The sequence below is a fragment of the Acomys minous genome (assembly GCF_964271855.1).
Source record: "Acomys minous genome assembly, chromosome: 2".
Lineage (NCBI taxonomy): Eukaryota > Metazoa > Chordata > Mammalia > Rodentia > Muridae > Acomys > Acomys minous.
Genome location: NC_140484.1, coordinates 37614579 through 37639750, shown reverse-complemented (window position 1 = coordinate 37639750; position 25172 = coordinate 37614579). Strand labels below are relative to the sequence as shown.

At 38.9% G+C, this 25172-nt stretch overlaps 1 protein-coding gene across 17 annotated transcripts in view; it reads left to right on the top strand.

Annotated features, from left to right (window-relative positions):
* Positions 1-214: 214 nt before the first annotated feature.
* Positions 215-25172, top strand: part of TRPM3 (transient receptor potential cation channel subfamily M member 3) — an 809383-nt gene continuing 784425 nt past the window's right edge. For 10 of the 17 annotated variants that reach the window (XM_084750058.1, XM_084750055.1, XM_084750056.1 and 7 more), the window contains exon 1: positions 216-492. In XM_084750058.1, the coding sequence (XP_084606184.1) occupies positions 310-492 (183 nt within the window). In that variant the 5' untranslated portion in view covers positions 216-309. Of the gene's footprint in view, positions 493-25172 lie in introns of all 17 variants that reach the window. The other 7 variants (XR_014773156.1, XM_084750057.1, XM_084750054.1 and 4 more) reach the window with 3 other exon arrangements.

The following is a 25172-nucleotide window of genomic DNA, read 5'->3' as shown; positions in this document are numbered from 1 at the left end:
AGGCGTCGGCCGCCCCCTCGCCCCCTGCTTGCTCCCCCCCACTCCGCCACAGGGAAGGCGGTGGCTACAGGTACAAAGCAATTTGGGGGTGCATAAAGAAACGGTCTGGGGCGCAGGTGGCGCTCGCAACCCCAGCCCCAGTTGAGCCAATCGCGGGCGCAAGCGCAGCCTGCGGGCGGCGGTGCGGAGCTCCGGGCTCCAGTAGGAGCCCACCAGACGAAGGCTTCGCAGTTGAGTGCTGAGAGCAAGCTTCAGCAAGCATTGCCCAGGGCGCGGGCCGCCTCTCCGGCCCGGCCAAGACGGCTAAGAATGGGCAAGAAGTGGAGGGACGCGGGTGAGATGGAGCGTGGCTGCTCGGATCGCGAGGACAGCGCGGAGAGCCGCAGGCGCAGCCGCAGCGCCAGCCGGGGCAGGTTTGCGGAGTCGTGGAAAAGGTTAAGTTCCAAGCAGGGGTCCACCAAGCGCTCGGGACTGCCAGCGCAGCAGACACCGGTGAGTGGAGTAGGGGAGTGCCGGCAGCCTAGCAGCCTTCCTCTCTTGGTGTAAGGAGCCCTGTCCGCGGTGCTGAACTTGCTCTCCTGGCATTAGAGCCTGGGAACTTGTGGAGCCAGTTACAGAAAAAAGTGTTGGGTTTTGAGCAGCATCGCCTTCCCGGCCCCCCACCCCCTCGGCCCCTAAGGGACGCCTCCCCTCTCTTTGGGCAGAATAGGGTCTCCTTACATGTCTTATATCTGTACAGGAACGGGAAGAGAGTTATAGAGGAGAGGAGCTTCCAGTCAGGTCAATATAGTTTCGTGATTTACAGAGTGTGTGAGTTGTGGGACTGCATCCTGGGACTGAAGTGTAGCCCTCTGGCCTGCCCATGTCCTATGTTCAAACTCACTTAACATCGGTGGAATGGATACATAATAGGAAGAGCATGTTGTATTTTTACTCTATTAAAATTTGCTGTTTCTATCTCACACCTCCACTGTCTTAATGGATGGGTTTAATTGTTTGCAAAATGTCATTTGCATGTAGAGAATAGCAAGAACAGCCCAGGTGCTTATACGTCTCTGGTTTAACATGTGCGACATTCAGAAAGCAGTTTTCCCATGTGTCAGTGCCTCTTCGGTATCTGAATAGTGCAATAAAAGCACTCATGTGAAATTAACACATCACTGTGTACAATTGATGAAAACTTTTGTAGCGTTCTCATTTATAGTATTCAAATATTCAATTTTCCATCATGAGAGAGAGAGAGAGAGAGAGAGAGAGAGAGAGAGAGAGAGAGAGAGAGATCTGTTCTAAAAGACAGTTCTATGGGCCTCCTGTTGCTCATGGGTAAGAAGGAAACACTGCTTTTAACTTCCAAAGCATCCTTAGGAAAATCAGCATGTGTGTTTCTATGTTTTCAAAGGCATCATGCAGATTTTACATAATGAATAGAATTTGAATTAAAAAAAAAAGGATAGCTCATACCATGGAATCAAGTAAGAGCAGTATTATCTTGCTCTAGTTTTCAGGAGTTGCACTAAAGGATAAAATTTACCCAGAAAAGTAGCATGTGTAAACACAGCAGTTCCCATAATGAAAGTATGACCTATTTATTTTGTTTCCTTGTTTACAAAAATAAGTGACAAAAAACACCAATACATTTGAGAATTTCAATCAAATGTTTGATGTATTTTGTGGGCAAGTATTTTTTTAATCTAAATACAGACATAGTATACATACATGCAATTAATTTTATTTCAGGCACAAAATACTCTGTTAGAAATGCAGACTTGAAAATATTTTAAAAGCACCTGAAAGCAGACTTCTGTAATAAATTCTGTGAAAAAAGAACAATGACCTTTTATCACTTATATAAACTAAGAATTATGTTTATCTCCTTGCAAAACATATAAACACTATTCGATGTAGCTTTTATATTGTGTCTTTGATTTTGTTCAACAGGTGTGTGAACAGCCTTTATCAGGGCTCTACAAAATCTTATTTTAACTCTGTTGTGAGGATAAATGTCTCAGAGGTTATTGCCTTGAATAAAAATGTGTGCGAGGGAGGGCATACTATGATACCATGACAACCAGAAACATCTGGAAAAGTAACCAAGTCCTCCTGTTTGCTAAGGACAGTTGGTGTGCAGTATTTCTCTTTGATACTTGTTAATTGAAACATTAACAATTCAGTTAAAAAACAGCTTTAAGCCCATTTTTCCCTCCCATTTCATGGCAAATTCAATATTGATTTTTTTTCTAAAACTCCAAAAATAAGTCTCTTATCTAAAATTTAATTATCAGATGAAAAAAATCTCCAAAGAAAATGAGCATTTATCATTCTTAGCCCTGAGAGCTTAGTTGCCATTCCTGGTTTGATCTCATTAGTTGTTGATAGAGACTTCTTTGACTTCATTAGCTATTGAGACATTCAACGGATTCACAGAAACACAGGAACAAGAGAATGATAATGCTTTTAGGGTACATCTTCATGAAAAATTTCTAACCTTCAAGGTAAGATGGTTTTCCTATAATTTAAGGTGATCTAGTAGTGTTTTCAACTTTCATTGTATTTTATTTCAGAAAAGTAGCTTGTAAATCACAGCTAACTTAAATAATGTCTTTTGTTGTTCTGACAAGTGAATAAGATGTTCTTTGACATGGCTGTGGGTTGGATTCCCTGTGGGCTATATTCAGAAATAATGTGGCATTCATCCTGATTAAAAGACATATAAAGGTTTTATTCTTTATTTTGAAAACAGACAAGATGAACATGGATGAATTTGGTTAATTATTGAACAAGAGGTTTTGTTGCCACTCTTTGTTTTTCTGAGACCATGAAATGATCATATAGTGGTTTTGTTAAAGTAAACCATGGTATTTTATGTCCAATCTTTGAAATAACTTTTGATTAAAGTTATTCAGGTGATGTAAGGACCTCTAACTTCACCCAAACAAGAAAGGCTTTGTTGTTATTTTTATTTTATTTTTACTTTGAAGACAGGTGTATCTCCTGGATGTGGAAATTATTTACTCCCACAAGGAAACTCTGTCACATTCTAGGACAGTGGTTCTCAACCTTCCTAATGCTGTGATCCTTTAATACAGTCCCTCATGTTGTGGTAACCCACAACTAAAACATTATTTTCATCCTACTTCATAACTGTAATTTGCTGCTCTTATGAATCATAACTATCTGATATACAGGATATCTGATATGTGACTCTCAAAGGCTTACAACACAAAGATTGAGAAACACTGTTCCTGGATTTCAAGAGGAGCTTTTCTCTATGACCTGAGCTATAGTGTTTTTGTGTGTGAAGTTAAGGGAAGATTTGCTTGAATCAATTTTGTTAGATTTCCCATTAATTCACCTCCAAATTTGGAAGGATTTTTCTTGGAAGTTGAGTGCTGGCATCACAATCAGGATGCCAGCAATAGGAGTCAAAAGTTATATTTCTGGCCTTTGCTTTTGTGATGAGGAGGTGCTATGGCGTATGGGAAGCCTGGAGTAGGAGGGTGTGGGCCATCCATCCCTGACAACAGCTATCTAGAATCTTTGATGGTGTGGCTGGTGGCATTTCATGGTCATGCTTGCTCTGAGACTCTGGGCCACGACAGTAATATGTGTAACAAGCCAGTCTTTGTTGTTCTTATGTCATTTAAGAAATATTTCCCTCTCTCTCTCTCTCTCTCTCTCTCTCTCTCTCTCTCTCTCTCTCCTTTTTCAGCTTCATAGCTTTAAGCAGAAGGTTTATGAATTCATGTTGCTTTCATACTCAGATACCTAACTCATGTAATTCTGATACAGTGAAGTAATATTTAGTAACATGCATTCTTTATAAATCACTTTTCTCTGAAATAAGGTGGTATCATTTTTTTAATTGAAAGCTGTTTAAAATAAAAGTAGACAAATTTCATTGCAATTGTATTGTTTATTTGTTAGGGTGAAGTTATGTGTTTGCATTTGGAGGTATCACATTAGGTTTTTGAGTATTAGCTTTTTAAATTGTATTTCTGTCAAAGTGGTCTATATGTATAAAGATAATTTAAGAACATCTTCATGGTAATTCTATAAGACCTACACTGCATTCTTCCTTGAAATAGTGTGTTTGCTCTTACTGTTATTAATTTTTATTGTACTTGCACAGAAATTCATGGAAACCATTCAAAATATAATCTATCAACTACAGCTTGGTGTTGACAATATAAGATACTCACCTCAGCATGCATGCAATATTAAAGAGGTGATTTCCTCTAGTCCCATAACTATTTAAAGGCTTGTTTTCAAATAGATGCAGATTTAATTTAATCTCTGAGTAAGCTCTGTGTTAAAGGGACAAGAACCATTTGAGGGAGTAAACTGATGGAGTAGCTGTAATTAGAGTTGTTTTTCAACCTCGGATGGCATATTTGCTTCCACTAATGCTATAATTGCCCTTATCAGCAGGTGCCAACCACTTAGCATCACACCTTATGCGGAGAAGTAGGCAACTGAGAGTGTGCAGGCAGTGAGCATAGGGAACAGCAGTGCTCCAGAGCAGGCAAATGAATTTCAGCTGGGTACTGAATACACTCTTCCTGCCAGGGCTTAGACTTGAGGTGCTGTGTGTACAGGGGGTATCTGTGTACAAGCCTGGCACCACTGCTGATACGAATATCCTCCTCTTGGGCCCAGTAGATGCCTTCTAGCTCTTGTTACCCAAAGCAAATATTACTTGATGTTTCCTGTCTCCAAATACAAAAAAAAAAAAGTCTATCCATCCCCAATGTGGTAGCTGCAAGAGACGAAGAAAGCAATTCCACCCAAGTTTAGCTTGGTTAGGCAAGGAATTTAACTGCATGTGTTTATAGATGCATGAACAACTTATAGGCAACCACATGACCAAATAATATTCTCCATCTTCAGCAACCATCAACTTGCTTATATATCCTTGGGGAAGTAAAGGTCTTCTTTTGACTCATGAACTATCTTGCATTTTGTTCTCTTCCAGGGAAATGTTAACAGACCTGACTTTGTGACTTTGTTAGAGTATCTGTGCATAATCTCAGCTTCTCTAACATCCAAGTGGCAAGACCATGTCATCACATCATGTCTAAAGGGCAGAGTTGCTCAACAGCTAGATTTGCTAATGTTGTGAATTAAGTAAAGAAAGGCCAAGAGAGAGGCAGGGATGAAGTCAGAAAAACCCCACTCTCAACTGTGTGGATGGTCAGGCCATGCTTGCAGTAGAATAACTGCCACTGGGTGAGCAGAATATCCTTGTTTCTCTTTCAGCATCTCCTGCGCCATCACAGTATCATTAAGCCTTTAATGGTTTGTTCTCGTTATACAAAGGGCTCTCTTGGAGTAAGTGGATGAATCTCCTGTAGCGCTGGTCCATTCCAGAGTAAACCATTTCTTGACAGGCTGATTTCTGTATACTGCCTTTTCCTCATTCTGTTAAAACTGAAAAAGGGAGCAGAGTAGTATTGTTCAGGAATACAATTGCATTTTCTTGCTACTGTGATTTTTTTTTTTTGGATGGAGAGAAGTCCATTTAATAACAATGGTCTACCTTGTTTAAGTGTTTTAGAAATGCTACTTTTGAATAAATAGCAAAACAGTGAATGCACTTTTCCCCTGTCATCACCATCATCACCACCACCACCACCACCATTATCAATGTGAATAAAAGTTCAGTTGTATCTTTGAGGGTGACAAACGTATTAGGAAGAAAGCAATTCAAACAAGTTTTAGGGAGAATATCCTTGCATGGTGATAATTTTTAATTTGTTTTCAATTCTAAAATACACCAGAACAGTTTCTCCTGCCACTGTTTACTGATTTTTTTTTAAAAAAGCAATTGAATCACTAAAAATTATTTATAAATAGTAAACGAGCCATTATATTCATTTGGTTAGACCAGCTGGATGTATTGACTTCTTCTTTTTCATTTGAAAAGGCAAAGGAGAGCTGGGAGAGCAAAAAATGAAAAAATTCAAATAAGTTTGAAAAATTACTTTAGGAGTTGAAGAGATGACTCAGTAGCTAAGGACGCTTGCTGCTCTTCCAGAAGTCCTGAGTTCAGATCCCAGCACCCAGGTCAGATTGCTTCAGGCCTGTACCTCCAGCTCCAAGAAATCTATCACCTTTTCCTGGACTTTGGCTACACACACGCGCACACACACACATACACACACACACACACACACACACACACACACACATACACGCATGCACTCACGCACACGCTAAAAAGAGAAGAGTCTGCCCAATGTTTGTCAAGCACATAGAAGTGTTAGATATTATGCTAACTAGTGTTTTTTTTTGCCAACTTATTACATGCTAGAGTCATCTGGGAAGAGAGAAGCTCAAGTCCGGCACTGCCTCCATCAGACTGATCCACATGGGAGTCTGTGGAAGTGTTTTCTTCATCAATGATTGAGAGGAGGTCTCAAGGGGCCCAGCCCACTGTGGGTGCTATCACACTGGAGCAGGATAGGTAGTCCTGGAACGTATAAAACAAAGCTGAGTGAGCCCTGGAAAGCAAGCCAGTAAACAGTGTTCCTCCTCCATGGCCACTGCCTCAGTTTCTGCCTCCTGATTCTTGTCTTTAGCTCTTGATCTGACTTCCCTTCATGATGAACTGTAATCTGTAAGATGAAACAAGCCCTTTTCTTCACAAGTTGCTTTTTGGCATGATGTTTGTCACAACAACAGAACCCTAAGTAAGACAGGCACTTGGTAGGTCCTGGGCAGTTTCTCTAATAGCACTAAGTTTAATCCACACAAAGGAGATATGCAAAGCAACTGATGGAGGGTACAGTCTAACTTTATAGCCAGAGACCATGGAGCAAAGTTAAACAGTCCATGGCTCCTTAAGTGTGGGGTGAGGAAGTCAGGACCAAAGCTTCATTGACATGGTGACTAGATTTTAAGAGGAAGAGAAACTCACTTGGGTTTATCAATTAGGAAGAAAGTAATGACATCTTCCTAACACTAATTTTAATTGAGCCATGGAAACAGATGCTGAGTGGTGTGAAATAACACCAAGACCAATCACACTGTAGTCCTGTCTGCGTGGAGGGCCACCAAGTGTGTGCGCTACTGTTTTCTTACTTCCCACTAAATGACTTTCTTTGCTTATTACCCCTGGAGTGCAAGTCCTGTGTTGTTTAGTGATATAGCAAAGGGCCTTGAACAGTGCCTAGCACAGTTAAGTAAACCACCCAGTGTTTGCTTCATGATAAGCCAATCAATTAACAATATCAAAAAGAAAAGTAATATGTAGGCTTTGAATTTTGGGGGTTCTTTAATGTTTATACCTCCCTTCCAACTCACCTACACTGGAATAGGAGAGAAAAGAGGTTAATGGGAACAGGAAAAGTAGACCTTTTTAGGCTCGGTTCCTTGGAATGATTCCGCCGGCATAGTCTGCAGGATTCCAACAGACCTGTTAAATAGCAGATCACCAATTCAACAAAACTGACTGCAACCTCAGTCCAGCTCTGGAATTCAGAGCAGCAGCTGGAGCCCAGGACCTCAAAGCATTTGTTGGAGTGGTTCTCTCTAGGAGCATGTCGAAGCGCAGTAATGAAACAGCCAAGACCAAAAAGCCCCACTTCTTGTTTTGCATATGTATGTATAGCTAGGATGTTTATCAGTTGGCAAAGACCATGCCCCGCAAGAGGCAGTTGCTTTTCCAGTAGGTAAACATCACCTGTTCTCTCACATCTGTTTTCAGCAGAAAAAACACAACACATGCTTACACAAGTCTGTCTCACATCCCACCACTGGATCAAAACAAAAACATGTTTTCAGCCACTACAGTAATAGTTTTTAGCTAATGTGAAGGAGATTTTAGTCCCTTGGCTTTACATCTCAAAAGAAAATAGAGGAAATGTGTTGTATTTATCCTTATTTTATTATTACAATTTTCTTTTTTAGGTAGGGAGGAATGAAGAACAGGAGACAGATAACTACAGTATTCTTCTGTAGGAGTCGGGCAGAGGGCATTATCTTAAAAGAGCATTGCAAATTTACTTTTTAAAATGATAGGTCTAGCTCTGATTCCCTTCATGCTCGTGGACTTGCTTGGTAGGATGAGATCACAGAGCTGATACTTGTATCTTAACTTAGAATATATTTAGTCTGGACCATTGATGAATAAGTTCAGAGGTTGTCATGTAATAAGATGTTTATTCGTGGAACCTTTTATGAATGATTCAGAGATCAACCAATTATCAGTTCATGTATCTCTCTGACCTTCTGAGATAGGTTAAGGGATGTTGGGACTCGCCCAAGCTTTAATAAAGGGAGAACCATCTTGATGTCCTGGAGATGATGGATGTCTAAAATTGAGAGGTAACATGACAAACCGTGTACAGCATAGCAAGAGCTCTGTGTTACAGTTGCATATTCATTAAAACCTTCTCTCTAGAACACCAGTGTTTAAACCATAAATTAATCCAAAAAAGGGAAAGGCATTCATGGTAATAACCACCTATATTTTTTTCTCCTTCTGGAAAGTTGATTTTTTTTCTGGGTCTTTTTGGAAATGAACTTTATAACAATGATATTTTAGATTGAGAGCTGTATTGAATAAGAACGTTGCCCAAAAGATCTGATCTGAAACAGGTCATCTCAACTTGGGCAGTAAGGCCGTATTTATTTTAGTAAACACTGTGCTACCTTTGGAATTGAGCTGGCTGATACAGGAAACTGGAATGCTGTCAGTTCGTTGTTAGCTGCGCAGCCCAAGGACAGTGGTATCTTATGCCTCTTCTCACGAGTTATTAAGACTTCCTCTTCCTTTCTTACTGAGTTTATGAGTCACCAAGGCACTCTGTTTTCTTAAGAGAGCACTATTCAGTGAAAGCCCTTTTACAGGTCTCTTTGGCTTTTAAGCTATTACCCATTCAAACAAAAACAAAACAAGAAAGAAAGAAAGAAAAGAAAGAAAGAAAGAAAGAAAGAAAGAAAGAAAGAGAAATCATAAGTAATCTCCATAAGAAGGTATTCAGGCATCCTTATTGGCCAAACACACTCAACAAAAAGTAAAAATTTTCTATTTTTTCTTGATATCTTTAAAAAAAACTAAATATTGTAGATACAGATAAAATGCCCATTTTTCCTTTTCTGGATTTCTTCTCTCTTGTTGTGAAAGTTGCTAAAATCAACATTTGTTCTTTCATCCCAATTAAAGATGCACCTCTAGTATCCATCTGTAGAGTTAAAAAGTTACATAGACGCTATGGCTTCATCTGCTTGGCATTTCTTTGGATCTGTGTTCTGCCATGGATTTTCATTTGCCATTTGCCTTCTCTACTCAACATTGTTTTCTTAGATATGTTATGCTACTCTGTGCAGGTATTTTACAGGGTAGAATTTTGTTTTTATTTTTCAAGTACATGTTGAAACCATAAATTTGTATTCCTTTCATTTCTTACTGGTAGCATTATGTTAATTATTTTGATAACCAATTAACTTCCCTGGTTTAAACAATATTGAGTGGAAGCCCTTTTCGTTGTATCGTTGGCCTCTCACTTGCGAGATGCAGAGCCCAGACACAGACTGGTTGAGCTTAGTCAGTTCTCAACCTCTTAGTTGGGTCAAAACTTTTCAAGAGGCTGAAGTTGTGCACTGTCGGCCTTGTTTTAAGGCCGTTATCATTGAAATGTACTCTAATGATGTCTAGCCTGGCTCAGTAGCTTCACTGCTTTTGCAACTTCATGTTTCCGTTTCTCAGTTATTATGAAAGGACGATGGCAGTAGGTACTTCTGGGTGAGACTGAATGACACATACACTGATGTGGAGCACTCACTACATGAGTGAGAATGAATGACACATACACTGATGTGGAGCACTCACTACATGAGTGAGAATGAATGACACATACACTGATGTGGAGCACTCACTACATGAGTGAGAATGAATGACATATACACTGCATGGGAGCACTCACTACATGAGTGAGAATGAATGACATATACACTGATGTGGAGCACTCACTACATGAGTGAGAATGAATGACACATACACTGATGTGGAGCACTCACTACATGAGTGAGAATGAATGACACATACACTGATGTGGAGCACTCACTACATGAGTGAGAATGAATGACACATACACTGATGTGGAGCACTCACTACATGAGTGAGAATGAATGACACATACACTGATGTGGAGCACTCACTACATGAGTGAGAATGAATGACACATACACTGATGTGGAGCACTCACTACATGAGTGAGATCACTGCATGGGAGCAGTCCCTTAACTCATTGCTGGTCTTAACTCGAGATATGAGAAGCCGCAGCACCCCCTTTGGCAGGAAGGGCCGTTTGTAGTCTTCAGTGCGTCGGAAGTTAGAATGTTGTTGACAATAGATGGAATGTAATATGAGAAAGGACTGTGCTGGACTTGGGGTTAGCAAAGCACCTTGACAATGAAAGCGGGCCCAACGTGGTGATTGTCCACAGCGGATCTCAACCACTGAAATGTCCTTCTGTGTCTTTGCTGAAGTTAATCTTATTGGAATTTTTGCAACTAAATTATGAAACTTAAGCAATATGGAAATATAGGACACCCTTTGTTTTTGAGATTTTTTTTATTGGTCTCTTTTTACTTTGAGAAGGATTGTGGTTATAAAGTTATTCTCCTTATGCAGCTCAAGCAAGGCCTTTGGGAAATAATGCTTTTGAAAAATATGGGAAATTTCCAACATATACAAATAAAAAGACTATTATAATAATCCTATAACTTAATTTCAGCCAATATCCCATATTTCATTTCTTCCCTCCATAATAGAGAATTGACAAGCAAATCTTAGCTATTATGTCACTTCAGCTAGATATTATGTGAAAGAGGAATGGTATTCATTTACTCCTTTGGGTGTGGGGCAGTCAACCCGGCATCTTGTGCCTGTGCGTCCCGTGCTCTGCTACCGAGTCACACTCTGAACACCCTAGGGCAGCAGCTCTCAACCTCTGGGTTATGACCCCTTTAGGGACACATATCAGATATCCTGCATATCAAAGTTAACACTGTGATTCATAACAGTAGCAAAATTACAGTTATAAAGTAGCAACGAAAATTATTTTATGGTTGGGGGGGGGGTCAATGCAACATGAGGAATTGGATTAAAGGGTGGCAGCTTTAGAAAGTTCAGGAACCACTGCCCTGAGGATGAGCAGAACTTATCATTAGATTTCCTTGATCACCCTGCTATTCAGTGTTTTACTCTTAGTGTGTCTCTTTCAAAACCCAACTGGAGTCGACATAACGCAATTATTCCTTTAGTCTATAGATTTCCCCCACGATCTTTTTTTTCCCCCTCTAGAAAGGCATTTTGTCAGAGAAAACAGCCTTTTCCCGTGGAGGTTCCCACGTTCTGCTCTGCTGAGTGCATCCTGATAGTGCCATCGCACGTGTTTCTCTTTCTGTTGTTATTCCCCACAGTGTGGCTGGGCGACAAGGAGCCTGAATCAATTTTAATCTCATTTACTGATGAGACTGCTTCATGAGCATTCCATATGCTTCCTGGTTTGTGGGTTAGCTGCAACCAAAGCCCATTGCTTAGAAAAAGAACCAAAGAAAGAAAGCAAAGGTTTTGGGTTCTGCCTCCCTTGGAGCCTCCTGCAGCTGCTCCATCCTGTTGCTATAGGACAAATGCCGCACACAAGCTAGGAACACATGGGCACCACTGTACCTAATAAAATATTCTTTGCAAATACCCAAATCTGAATTTTGCATCACTTTTGTGTGCTATAAAACCTTAGTAGTTCCTGTTTGATGTTTTTAGATCTTTAAAGAGTATATAAGTAGCGATTAATTCTCAGGGGGACAGAGTGGGGAACAGCCATAATCTGGATCTACCCTTAGCTGAAGTTTGCTGATTCCTGACCAGGACCTATGACCCCTAGCCCACCCCACCTCATGCCCTGCCTTTTACTCTTATCATGGACTGCAACATAATGATGTAATTCGTTTTTCCTTTCTCAGTTATTAGTTGAACTATGTTTAGTGCAAAGCTCCTTTCACTGACTGATATACCTTATTATGCTTATACTTTGTCATAATCCATAAGTCAAGATGAATTCTTGAGAGAGATTTTTTTTTAAGTAGAGGGAGCAATCCATGTGTTACTGTACTGTCAGGCTTTAGGTTTTAATTGGGTCATTGTGTTTGGTTAACTGGCATAGAATAGTTGGCCTTTTAATTGTGGAGGCCAATTAAAGTGTTGTTAAGATATGGGATATGCAAAAATAAATTGTCAAACTGATTTTGAATTCAAGTTCTTGCTTGATGATGTAAAAAGTGTGGGGCACTGTCTTGTATCATCACTGCTGCAATCAAATTAGCACAAATGTAGTGGGTTAGTGCTACCCAGATGTGTTAGAGTTCTACAGCTGAGGAGTCTGACCTGGGCTTTGCTGCACAGAGAAGCAGGACTGCTTTCCCTCTATGGCATCTAGGGGGAAATTATTGACTTGTTTTCTCTAGCTTGCAGAAGCCGCCTACATTTCTTGATCATGACCAGTTTCTATATGTTTGAAGGCAGGGAAGCTGAATCTGTTCCTGCTTCTATCACATAGCCCTTCCTGCCTCTCTCACATGTAAGGTTATGTTGGATCCACCACATTATCCAGAGACCTTACTGTAAAGTCAGAATATTAGCAATCTTGGTTCATCTGCAACCTTATTTCCTGTTTGCTATGCAAACTCACGTGGCCCAGGTGGTGGATTCTAAAGTGTGGGAGGCCCATCATCCTTCTGCTTCTATGGGCATTGTTATATTACTCAGTGTACCTTTTTCTTTTTGGAGTATGGGAATTCAGACAGGAACTACAGGTAGAAATGATCTCCCCTACTATCCAGTAGACTTGCAAATAGGAATCTTTTCTATCCGTTGTTTTTATAGTACCAGTCTGCACAGGTAAAACCTCACAGGATGCAAGAGAAGGGGATGTGAGAAAGCCTTCTGAAAGACTCATCTGCTTATAACTTTAGAAATGGAATAATGAAAGAGCTTGGGATATAGCTCAGTGGATAAAGTGCTCCCCATGCAGGCATGGGGACATGAGCACCACGATCCCCAGTGTCCTAGCAACATGCACCCATAACTCCAGCATTAGGGTTGGGTAGAGGAGAGGGCAGAGACAAAGAATCCCCAGGGCTGGCTGACCAGCTAGCCTAGCTAAAAAGGAAAACCCCAGGGCAATAAAGAAAGAGACCCCACATCAAACATAGTGGAAGAGGGGTAGAAAGAAAGTAAGAGCCAGAGGATGGAAAGAAGTGCTACAGCATACTGTTTTGGGGACATGACATGGCCATCTCACACATAAGCTCACCGCTGCCATGGTTACCTGTATAAAATCAAGTCACTAATCTCCGTCAACATTCTAACAGGCAGCAGTAATTGGACTCAGTGCGTCTTTAACAGAACACAAGAGGACACTAAGGGTAGAGGGGGAGTATTGGGGATCTTTGGAGGGACTGGGAGCAGGAGTTGGGGCTCTTGAAGGGAGTGGGAATGAGGGTGGAAGTTGGGAGTGATCATGATCAAAATTCACAGTTTGTGTGCATGAAACTGGAATAACTAAAAGATATTCTATAGAGTAAAAGAAAAGAGACCTAACCTTGTCTGAAAACTCAAGGTGCATGGTGCTTCATGTATGTCAAATATGCACAAATTGAATAATACCATATGAACATATTTCAAGTGTACCAAGCATACCTCAATTGTATTGTTAATCTGCTAAATTATTTGGTAAGATTGGTTAAGTCAGTGAGTAAAGCAATCAACTGGACTCATGAACAAATGATATAATTTTCAGATATGAGGTCAATGAATTGAAACCATATACACAATATTAATTAATTATCATTTTAATATTATTTTATGTGTTCTTATGTAATGGACGTATGATTGTGCATGTGTGCGCATATGCATGCATAAGTGCGCATGAGTGCCACAGTGTGTGTAGAGGTCAGAACACAATCTCAAGTGTTGATGCTTGCCTTTCACCTTGTTGGAGATAGGTTATCTTGTTCATTGCTGTGAATGATGCCAAGATGGCTGGCTTGTGAGCTTGCAGACACCATGTCTCTGGCTGAAGGACTACCATGCTCACCGTCACCTGCTATAGCATCTGGCTTCTACATGTTTCTGAGGATCTGAACTCAGGCCCTCATGCTTGCAGAGTAAGCACTTTACTACTGAGCCGTCTCATAGTAAGCACTTTACTACTGAGCCATCTCATAGTAAGCACTTTACTACTGAGCCATCTCATAGTAAGCACTTTACTACCAAGCCGTCTCATAGTAAGCACTTTACTACCGAGCCGTCTCATAGTAAGCATTTTACTACCAAGCCGTCTCATAGTAAGCACTTTACTACTGAGCCATCTCTCTAGTCCACATGTTTCACATTCTTAATTCAAGATCTTATGTTCCATATTTTCTTCAAGATCTTCTAAATAGATGATACAAAATGAAATCCTACCAGCTTGTAAGTTTTATCATTCTTTTATTAATGAAGAAAATAAATCCCGTCTTGGTCAGTTTTATGTCAACTTTACGCTGACTAGAGTCATTTGGGGAAAGGCCTCAGTAAGATTTGCCTGTAGCCAAGACTGTGGTGTTCTTTCTTGACTGTTGAATGATGTGGGAGTACCCAGCTAACTGTGGGCCAGTGCCACCCCTGACCAGGCAGGTGGTCCTGAGATGTTATAAGTCAGCATGAGAAAAACTAGCAGTGATTGAGGACAAACCACCCGCCTGTCTTAAAATGCACAGGTTAAATATGGTAGGAAGTATAGTATCCTTTTCTTTACAAATGTCTTTTAGATTTGTTTGTTATTTGATGTGTTTTGGATGTTTTACCTGCATGTATCTTTGTGTACCTTATGCACGCAATGCCCACAGAAGCGAGGAGGTCTCAGATCTTCTGGAACTTGAGTTACAACAAGTGGTTAATAATTACTATGTGGGTGCTGGTAATAGAACCCTGGACTTCTGAAAGAGCAGTCGTTGCTCTTAACTGTTAAGACATTTACTCAACCTCCTTATTTTATATTTTAAAAAGTGACATTTCAAGAAACTATGATTTTGTTACAAAGTCTGTTCCAGAATTTGCGCTCCCCTCAAACCTGACTAGAAACACAACTGAAGAAATGTTTACTCTGAAAAAATATATTACATTTAGAAACAATAATAGATAATTTTCTAAAGTAGCAGACAATGTGTGATTGCCTAAGCCAGACCTTACTGGCAATGAATAGTACTTAAAACATTAATCCTCAGGGAATCAGCAAATAGATTATTTTCCCTATAGAGTCTGTCACGAAGGATGAGGATGTGTTTTAGTTTGTTTAGGCTACTATAGCAAAATGCCATTGGCTGGAAGTCTTATTAATGATAGGGATTTACTTCTTACATTTTTTCAGGTTGGAAAGCCAAACGGGACTTAATGGCTGGTGGGGTTTTCCTAGATAACAGTGTCTTGGCTGTAATTTTACCAACGCAACAAAGGACAGGGTCTCTTTGTATTCTTTTTAATTACTGTCACCCTAGTTATGAGGGTAACCCAGAGACCTCTCCAAATATGCTAATGTTCAGGATTAGATTTCATCACTCAGGGTTTGCGGGTGCATTTTTATTCTATTGCAGAATGACCTTCTATAATAAACTTCAGAAAATTTTAAGGAGTACAAGACCTTAAATTAGAGGGTAGACAGTGGGGAAGTGGGGAGGTGTCATAGTCATAGTGGCCTAGAGTAGCCATAATTGGGTCAAAAGTCCACCTATATAGTAGTTAAAGAAGACCATTTTGAGTTTGGAGGTCATGGTGCACACCTTTAATCCCAGCACTTGGGAGGCAGAGACAGGCAGATCGCTGTGAGTTCAAAGCCAGCCTGGTCAACAAAGCGAGTCTAGGAGAGCCACAGAGAAACTCTGTCTTGAAAAACCAAACCAAAACCAAACCAAACCAAACCAAACCAAACCAAACCAAAACAAAACAAAACAAACCAAACCAAAACAAAACAAAACAAAACAAACCAACACAAACCAAAACAAAACAAAAGACAAAAGATGGCCATTTTGGGTTGTGCCTCAACATCAAACCTGTGCATATCTGGGCTATGTTTGGACACACTGAGGCTCTAGTACTTATTTAGATTTATAGAAAAATAAACAGATGTGTTTATGATTACAGAGAGAGTAAGCACCAAGCAAGTGGTTGGCTTTGGGAGTCTTTGAAACTCTACAGCTAGTTAATGCAAGTGCAACAAAGGGCCTGTGAAACATGCCATAGGTACGGAAAGCTGAACACTAGATTTGTAGAGGGCTATACGAACCAAGACAAACATGGAAAACTTAGATGATGACCTGAGATAGAGACATTTCTCTTTGCTGTTCCCGGTTTATGGAACTCATGGTTCAGAACTGTGATTAACTGTGTCACAACTTACAGACACAGGAAGGTAATGAGGTAATCAACTCCATCTATTTTATTTCTTTGTTGTCTTTGTATGATTTTCATAATCTCATCCCTTCCCACAGTTATGGGGATATAGTTCAGTAGTTGCGTATTTGCTTGTCATGCAGAAGGTCGTGGTATTGTTCCAAAACATGACAAACAAACAGAGCTTCCAGATTTCCTGAGTGGATCTAGGAGAATTGGGCCTGGTATTTGTTGTTACCATTTGTGTACACATCAAGAGTGAGAAACTACTCTCAGAAAAAGATGAATCCTTATTTTCTTCGGCTTCATATCACCAGTCATCTCTCCACATTTAGACAAATTTCAAACTGAAAAGAGGAGCTTGAAAATTGCTTTTCTTCATTGGAAATGACTGGCAAGTCATAATAAATATGAGTTTTTAATCATTTAGAAGTATTTGATATGCCAGAATAAAGTGAAATTAGCTTTCCTTAGAAGATAAACAGTCGTTATTGCTATCAAAGAGAGAATGATTTGGGTTAAGGATACAAAAATAGTTTATAATTTAAAAGTTTGGTCAAGTTATTAAATTGCACCATAGAATACAGTGTCAACAGTAACTAAAACAAGATCTTAATTCATGTTATCAAGACCAAATGCTCTTAACTAAACAAAGGCAGAAGGAACCAGCAATAAATAATGGTTACACCCTCTGTTTGCCCCTGACTTATTACATACAGGAGGGAGAAGAAAAACATTTTCCAAGGTTACTAAATCTTTAAAACTGGTGCCTTTGGATCCACTGATGGAGACAGACTCCTGGGCTGGGAGGATAACATCACATCCCTGTGCTGATGTGAATAGTGAGGTAATTCAGAGCATATCGTATTACTGCACAGCTTGTGAATCTCATGTTCTAGAAGGCTGGACAGTGCTTCTTCCAGGGGAAAGCCTGACTAGCAGAAATAACCTTGCATTTGCCTCAAGTATCATCTGGTCCTCCATTTTAAGATCCACTTCCAGGTATCCCCCTGATCTTGCTACTATCTGGCATGGTGCTGGGAACATATAATCATAGATGAAGGTAAGAGACAAAGTACAGTGAAGGTGCCCAGACTTGGATGTTCTGCATTTAGATAGGAAGGAGGAAAATGAGCCAAGTTTTTGAATATCTAAATACCCAGCACTTTGAATGCCTCTTATAAGACTTACATAAACCCAACATCATTCTGAATAGGTTTTATTTGGTTGTCCAAATTACAGATGAATATGCTGACTTTCAGAGAAGTGAAATCACTTGTACCACGGTCAGCTGGGAGATGAGAAAGACTTTACTCACAGGTAGCTAGTCCATCTTTTGCTCATTTTTAATACTTGGCTGACTTATGAATCAGAAGTGAGATGAATGAAAGAAACACAGGGTTTACCTCTGTCCTGGACAAGATGATTTGTTGTTGATATAGATGGTGAGGTCACATCAGGTCCATGTTAAATAATAGTATCAATGAAACTATGTAGTTAGCAGTCTTATTAATGAGCTTATTTTCAAACAAAGAAACAAAACCAAATAGAAAAAAATGCTAATTTGTCTCTGTAAATACTTCATTACCACTACTGAATGAAAACAGCATTAAATTGTCCTTCTGTGATCTTAAGTTTTTAGCCCTTGTTTCTTTTATTGTTTTTATGTTAAATTATTTTATTTTTTCTTTTAACATATAGAATATGCATATGTATGCACATCTATGTTGAACACCCAAATTCTAATAGATGAGTTGAATTGGAAGCATATTGAGATTTCTCTCCAAACCAGATTTTCTTTTTTTCTTCTTTTTAATGATACTATTTTTTATTGAAAAATAAAATCATTCATATTACATCTCAATTGCTATCCCATCCTGTGCATCCTCCCTCCCTCCAGCTTTCACCCCAGTCCCCTTCCCTATGACTGTGACTGAAGGGGACCTCCTCCTTGAATCATTTACTATCCAAGTTTAAAATAAACTCTGGTTGTTTTGTGATGTCAATCAAAGCAAGGTCTGGAAAACTCTAAATTCATCAATGAAACAATATAGAACCTTTGTTAGCTATTCCCTTCTCTCCCCTTCTTTTCCCTCTTGTTCTCTCACTGTATGTATGTATGTATTTATGATATATGTATATATGTATATGTGTGTTTGTATATAATAGCTACTATTTATAATATGACAAACAGGGGCTAGAGCACTGGCCCAGTTGTTAAGAGCACTTGCATGTCTTTCAGAGGACCTCAGTTTGGTTACTGGCACCCAGGTCAAGCAGCTCACCACTACCTATAACATTAGCTCCAGGGTACCCAATACCTCTGGCACTGGCACACATATACAGAGACACATACACATAATTATGTGACAAACAAAATAAGAGTCTTTAAGAAAGCAATTACTCTGGTTTGTTCTGTTGTTAAAACAGAATCAGGCAAATAACCTGAGCCTTCAGTATCTTAACTCACACAGAAATTGATGTCCTTAATACTGGCCAAGTCATAGGTAACATGCAGGTGATGCTCTGTACTTCCTACTTGCCAAGGTAGAAACTGTGGGAATGGTATTAAGTTGATTAATTGAGTCTGTGACTGGAGCCTGAGGGAGTTCTCAGAGTTAGAGGTAACCTGGGGGTGGGGGTGGGGGTGGGGAATGGACTTTCAGGAAAGGAAATGTGAGGGGGAAAGTGGAATGCCCACTTATTTTGGCAGTCTGGATTCTTTGTCAAGAGCAGTGTCTCTATAGTGATGAAGCCAGGAGCCAGGATGGAACAGGCTAGGTAATGTAGGAAGTAGAGTCTGTGACTGAGTTGGCTTTCATGAATATAGCAGATGACTGAGAAAACTGACTGGGGTACCGGGAAGATCTATGCAGTGAGGGCGATGTTTTCTATGAAGATAAAGGATATCAGGAGTGATATGCTAAAAACAATGATGCCATGGAGATGAAGAAAAAAATAATGGAAGAGAGAGGGATGCTTGAAAAATACAAAGTCATGGGGAAGGCGAGAGGTGCTAGGTCCTCTGTAAAGCAGCATCACGTAAAAGATCAAAATAACTCACTAAGAGCGAGAGGGAATCAGTGTGAACTAGCACTGAAAGTAATATTTTCAGTTAACTCCATCCCATTGCCTTATTCCTGTTATTTATCTTGCTTGATAATTGTTTCTTTATTTTTGTACTTGACTAGTGAAAGGTACATCTGCATATACCTCTTGGGTCACATGTATATTCAATGTTTGTTGGGTCATATGTATATTCAATATGGGTTTAATTGAGGTGTTATCACAGAGGTCTCAAATGTTTTTAAAAGTAGCTTAGAAAAATTCTACATGATTATATATCATAGGGCACCAAAGGCAGTTTCTGATGGATTCAGGAATAAATACAAAGGAAAACCTATTGATGAACATGGTATAAAGGAACTTAGGACTTTACAGTGTTGTGTAGGAATCTCTAAGGCACTCTTGAAAACCTGAACGATGTCAACTCTGGGAAGAACCTAAAAAGCAGACCCTGAAATGTTGGAAAACTGTTAAACAGTTTGTGCTATTGTCAAGGTCAGGAGCAGTGAAAGTCTGGAACCTGGCCTGGCCTGATTCCAAGCAGCCTCTTTTTCTACCCTTCCTGATGATGCAGAGCTATACTGGATTTGAAAGTAGGTTAGTTACACCGAGGATTGGTTGATGGTTTAATAATTTTAGCTTCGTGAAGAACACACCTTTTCTCTGTGTTATAACATTGGGTATTGTGCCATGAAGTAGGGGCAAACAAACTTCTCGGAATGGCAGAAGGACTTTCTGAAGCTAGTGAGAGAAAGCTGTCAGCTGCCCATTATGGTGAGTTGTCCATTCAGAGGTCTTTGGAATGTACATACTTAAGTGTTCTAAACCTCCCCAAGCCATAATCTACATTGTCCTGTTTTAATTTCTAGAATAATATACATACACCCATGTTACCAATGAGCACAAAATACTGAGAGAAAACAAACAAACTGCTTTCATGGTGTCAGGTTATGGTTATAGAACACTGTTATGAAGACGATGACAAAGAAAATTAGTCTTAGAGAGTAAAGAAATGGTTCATTGGTGGATGCCACTTTCTTCCTTGTTTAGATGAGGTGATGCTTCTGTATGCAGGTCACATCACAAAATAATGTCAAAAAAGTATAAATGTTGAAGACAAGAATGGTAAAACTTGATTGTTGTTTAGAGCAGTTCATGAACCTAAAATTCTACTTCTGAATTTTCTGACTTTCAGTGGATTTTCCCTCTTCATCCATTTCTTAGAATGTTCCAATTTTAAAGTTATCTCTCAACAGATGAAGATCTGCCAAAGGCTTAAGAAGTGAATTTAATGGTAAAGCAAGCAAAGGAACTTACCCAGGGCAGCAATGGAGTCATTGTAGGATTTATGTCCTGAGAAAAGGACAGTGTGAAATTGCTGGGCAGTGAGCAGAACTCCTAATGAGCAGCAGTGCAGAGAATTGGCACGGAATGCATTTGTCAGGTTGTGGGGTAAAGTTTAGAGGGAGTGAGTTTTGCCCTGTAGATGTCTTGATGGGATGATGTGAGTGTGTGGGATCCTTAAAGGTCATCTGTCTTACAGATAAGTGTGGTGAGTCAAGGAAGGTGAAGGTTTAGATATTATTTTTACAATCTATCTAGCAAAAAAGTACCTTCAGTTGCTGTAAACATTGCTTAAAGATCTGGAGATATTAGGCAATAATATGACTGGACATATTAAGTAATGTGTATATTTTAAGCATTAGCTGAGTAATTTTGAAAGGCTAGCTTTATAGAACCAAATATACTAATGGGACACAGGTAAATGGGATATAGGATAATGGGATGTAGGTCCAGCCTAAATTTTCCTGATCTTAGAAATGGTTGTTTTGCTTATTTGGAATGCAGGGGTTTTCAATCAAATGTAGTGAAACTCCAAGTTTTAAAATACATTTTTCTTGGTAAATGCACAAAAGTCATCACTTGCTTTTATTTGGCCCTAACCTGGCAGTGGATGAAGACTGAGTGACCTGGAACCAAGTGTCCCTCACATCAAAGGAGAAAACCATTGTTTTAAATAATACATGGGGGTGGCATTTCTTGTTGTTTTTATTATCTTTATAGACATCTGTCCTGTTTTCTTTGTCATGGTCATTTTAAAAAAAATTTTTTACCTGGTGTGTGTTAGTCTAGTCATACTTTTTAATGAGTTGGTAGTCACACTTTCATTTGTGTGACATTTGTTATCACATTGAAGGAAAAATAATTTTCTCTGTACTCTCCCAAGCTCTTATCTGGGATGCCCACAGCAAAATGAGTTAATAAGAAAGAAAAAACAGAAGTTTATTGACATGTTTAGTCCATATGTTTATTGGAGGAGACTTGGAAAATTTGAAATCTTGAAGAACCAGGCAGATCTCTGTCATTGAGTTCCCTCAATGAATAACTTTTACTTTTAATGGAAGTAACACAACAAGGGGGGAAAGTGCATTGACTCTTTAGTGTGGTGAATTGTGGGAAACTATGGAAGACCATGGCAGCTTGTTACTGTTGGCTATGTGGATTCCTCAGGCTGTCTTAGCATCCTTTTACTTTCTGAGGAGAGGGTAGAAGAACACCTTTCTGTACATTTATGTTGTACCTTTGGAAAGGAAGGGGAGAGGACTTCTTGGTTGTTGGCTCAAAATAATCCTTGTACCAATGTGCCATATTTTAGAGTGACATATTCTACCCTTCACTACTGAACTTTTTTGGAGGTTTACATATTTTCTGTGAACATCTACCTAAAAGAAGAAAAAATTTATAGAATACAAATTTATTAACAGTTAATAGGTAAATCCTTGAAGGAGGAAGTACTCTGCAGAGAAATTTGAAATTTCTATCTAGCACATAGCCTCCCTTATTTTCTTCATTTCCTGTTCCATCTATATGAGACTTTTCACACCACACCTGTCATATTGTCTCAGGTCCTCATTCTTCTCTTCTTTTAAAAAACATGATAACATACCAAGGTTAACTAATATTAATATTTTGAATAAAAAAATCATAAAAATCATTTGTTAAAACAAAGTAGTAGAAAAATTTAAATGTAATTAAACCGTGATCAGCTATATAACTATTAACAATTGAGAGTTTGATTTAAAAGAACAATTTTAACAATTTTATTGTTATTTTATTGAATAAGCAGTAGGAGACTTCATGACTTAAGAGCATAAGAAATATCCTTAAAGTTTGTATCCTAGTCCAAGCAAAAAGACTATTATCATTAATACAGAATAAGCCATTGCTCTCACATGTTATAGATAGGAAATATGCTGTATGAAGACAATTTTATCAAATCTTTAAGATGAGTATTTTTACTTTTTATCATGACTCAACATGTATAACATACATTTTTATCATTTTATCCATTTTAAGTGCAAGTCAACAATTGTATTCAACAGTATTAAGTACATTCTCATTTGTATGAGGGTAGAACTTCTCAAGAAATGTTTTTTGACATTTCTCTTTTTATCAAGTTTTATATCAAACACTTCAGTTCTGTTCTTCTTCTATTAACTAGGAAAGAATTATGGCAAGAAATTGACTAACTAGTTGTTTGACTGCTTCAGTTTGCCCCAAACCCTCACTTTTGGCAAAAGGATGCCTATTCATTTGCAAATAAATCTGCAAAAACATCACTAGAAAATATGGTGCCTTCTAAATATTTAATGAAATTTGTCTTTCTTAAAAACATGTGAACAACCATTTGTTTTCCTTGTCCTTCTAGAAGAAAAAAAAATACTTGGTTCTGCCAAAAGAAGGCTCTTCAGTGAGATCCACGCATGGCTGTGGTCCTGGTAATGCTTCATCAGCTCATAGCCACACAGCCGCTTGGTGGGTTTGGTCACCAGGGCTTTGGCTTATGTTAAAAGCAAAAATGATCTAGGAAGTAGCTGCTGTATCAGAGCGAGCAAACCATGTGAAGGATCCAATGTCGTGCATTTTCTGGGACCTTTTTTACTTTATTCTCCTCAGGATTTGAGAATAGCAATAATTAAATAAATAGTCATCTCACATGATGGTAAATTGTCAACTAATTAAAAAATGTTTATCAAAAATAAAAATAATCATAATTTAAAATGTTTACTTAATTTAATTACTAATCTTAAAAGCTCTTATAAACCCTATCTTTCTGGACATTAATTAATAAATTCAGTTTTTTTCTGCTCTTGTAAATACCCATTCTGAATCTTATTATTAAGATTTTTCCATTACATTAAATTGTTTTAGCAGGCACCAAGAAGTTTGAAAAGACTTTTGATTCTATAGATAAATTAGCCAGACCTTTTCTTTTTTCAAGTATGAAATAAAAATATTAAGAGTTGGGGGTTTACCTCAGTGCAGAGCCCTTTCCCAGAATGCACAGGCCCTACTATCATCAGTGTTGGAAAAAAAATAATAAAGTCTCAACCTAACTATTTATTAAAGAAGTTACTACAATTACTTTTAAAACGTGTTTTCCCAGAATACCAAGCACTTATAGAAACTTAACATTTTCTACTATTCTTTTCCCCTGCTCAGAGTAAGTTTAGTTGGAAATACTTTTCACATCTCCTTCAGAATCTTTTTTCCAATATGGTTTTAAGTTTGGTTTAAAACAAACAAACAAACAAACAAACAAATACAAACAAACAAAAAACCCAAAACCTTGCACCACAGATCTGCTGAGATTGTTTGCATCAAAAACTCAGGAAGAGTTTTGAACACCATACTGGGAGGCTGGTGGAGAAACCTCTCCTGCTTATGCCCTAACAGAAGTGAGTAAAGCACTTGTACACTGAGCTTAAGCCATTTTCCATATGAAGAGTTCGATAATCATACATAGAAATTCAAGTTTTGTACTGTTTCTGTTTATGGCCTATGAAAAAGAGAGCCTTCAAAGGCTATTTTTACTGGGTACAAATAAGTAGGAAAATATGTGTTTGAATAACATTTAGACTGTTAGACTGTAGTTAAACTTACTGACAGCTGCATCATTTTCTTATGGATAATGAAAAAAAGAACCACAAACTGGGTGGATTAAGACAATAGAAAAATCATATTCTTTCACAGATTTATACCCCGCAAGTCTGAACTCAGTATTACAGGCAGAAATTAAGATATCCGGAAAGCAACTGGCCCCGGGCTTTGGCACACACCACTGCTTTGTCTCCTGGTTTCTGGTGGACTGTCAGCATTCCTTGGCTTACAGCCATGCCTCTCCGTGCTGCCTCAATGGTCATTGCTTTCCCCTCTGCATGGAGTCATTTCCTGTCTCCTTGTCTCTAATGTCCCTGCATTTGTGCCTCATCCAAATAACATAAGGCAGTCTCCAGTCTCGAGATGCTCAATGTGGGGATTCTCCCTCTCCTCAAACATGGCCAGGTCCCAGGGATGAGGACTGCACATCTTTCCAGGTTCTTATTTGGGTAATCATATTGACCTAACAAATTAAGCTCGCCACTCACATCACACTCCTGTTTCTCTGACACTCCAGAACAATATTTTGTACACAATTTGAGTTTTTAAACTTATTGCTTATTTTTAAAGGATGAGGCATATTGCATAAGCCAGAGGCTGATACCATTCATAATAACTGTAAGAATTTTGAATTATCTCCCCCTGTGAGCCAGTATCTCACCTCTCCAGTAAGCTTTGAACACAAGGCCTATGTGCTATACCGTATCTTATGCAACCTAGAGTTATCCTG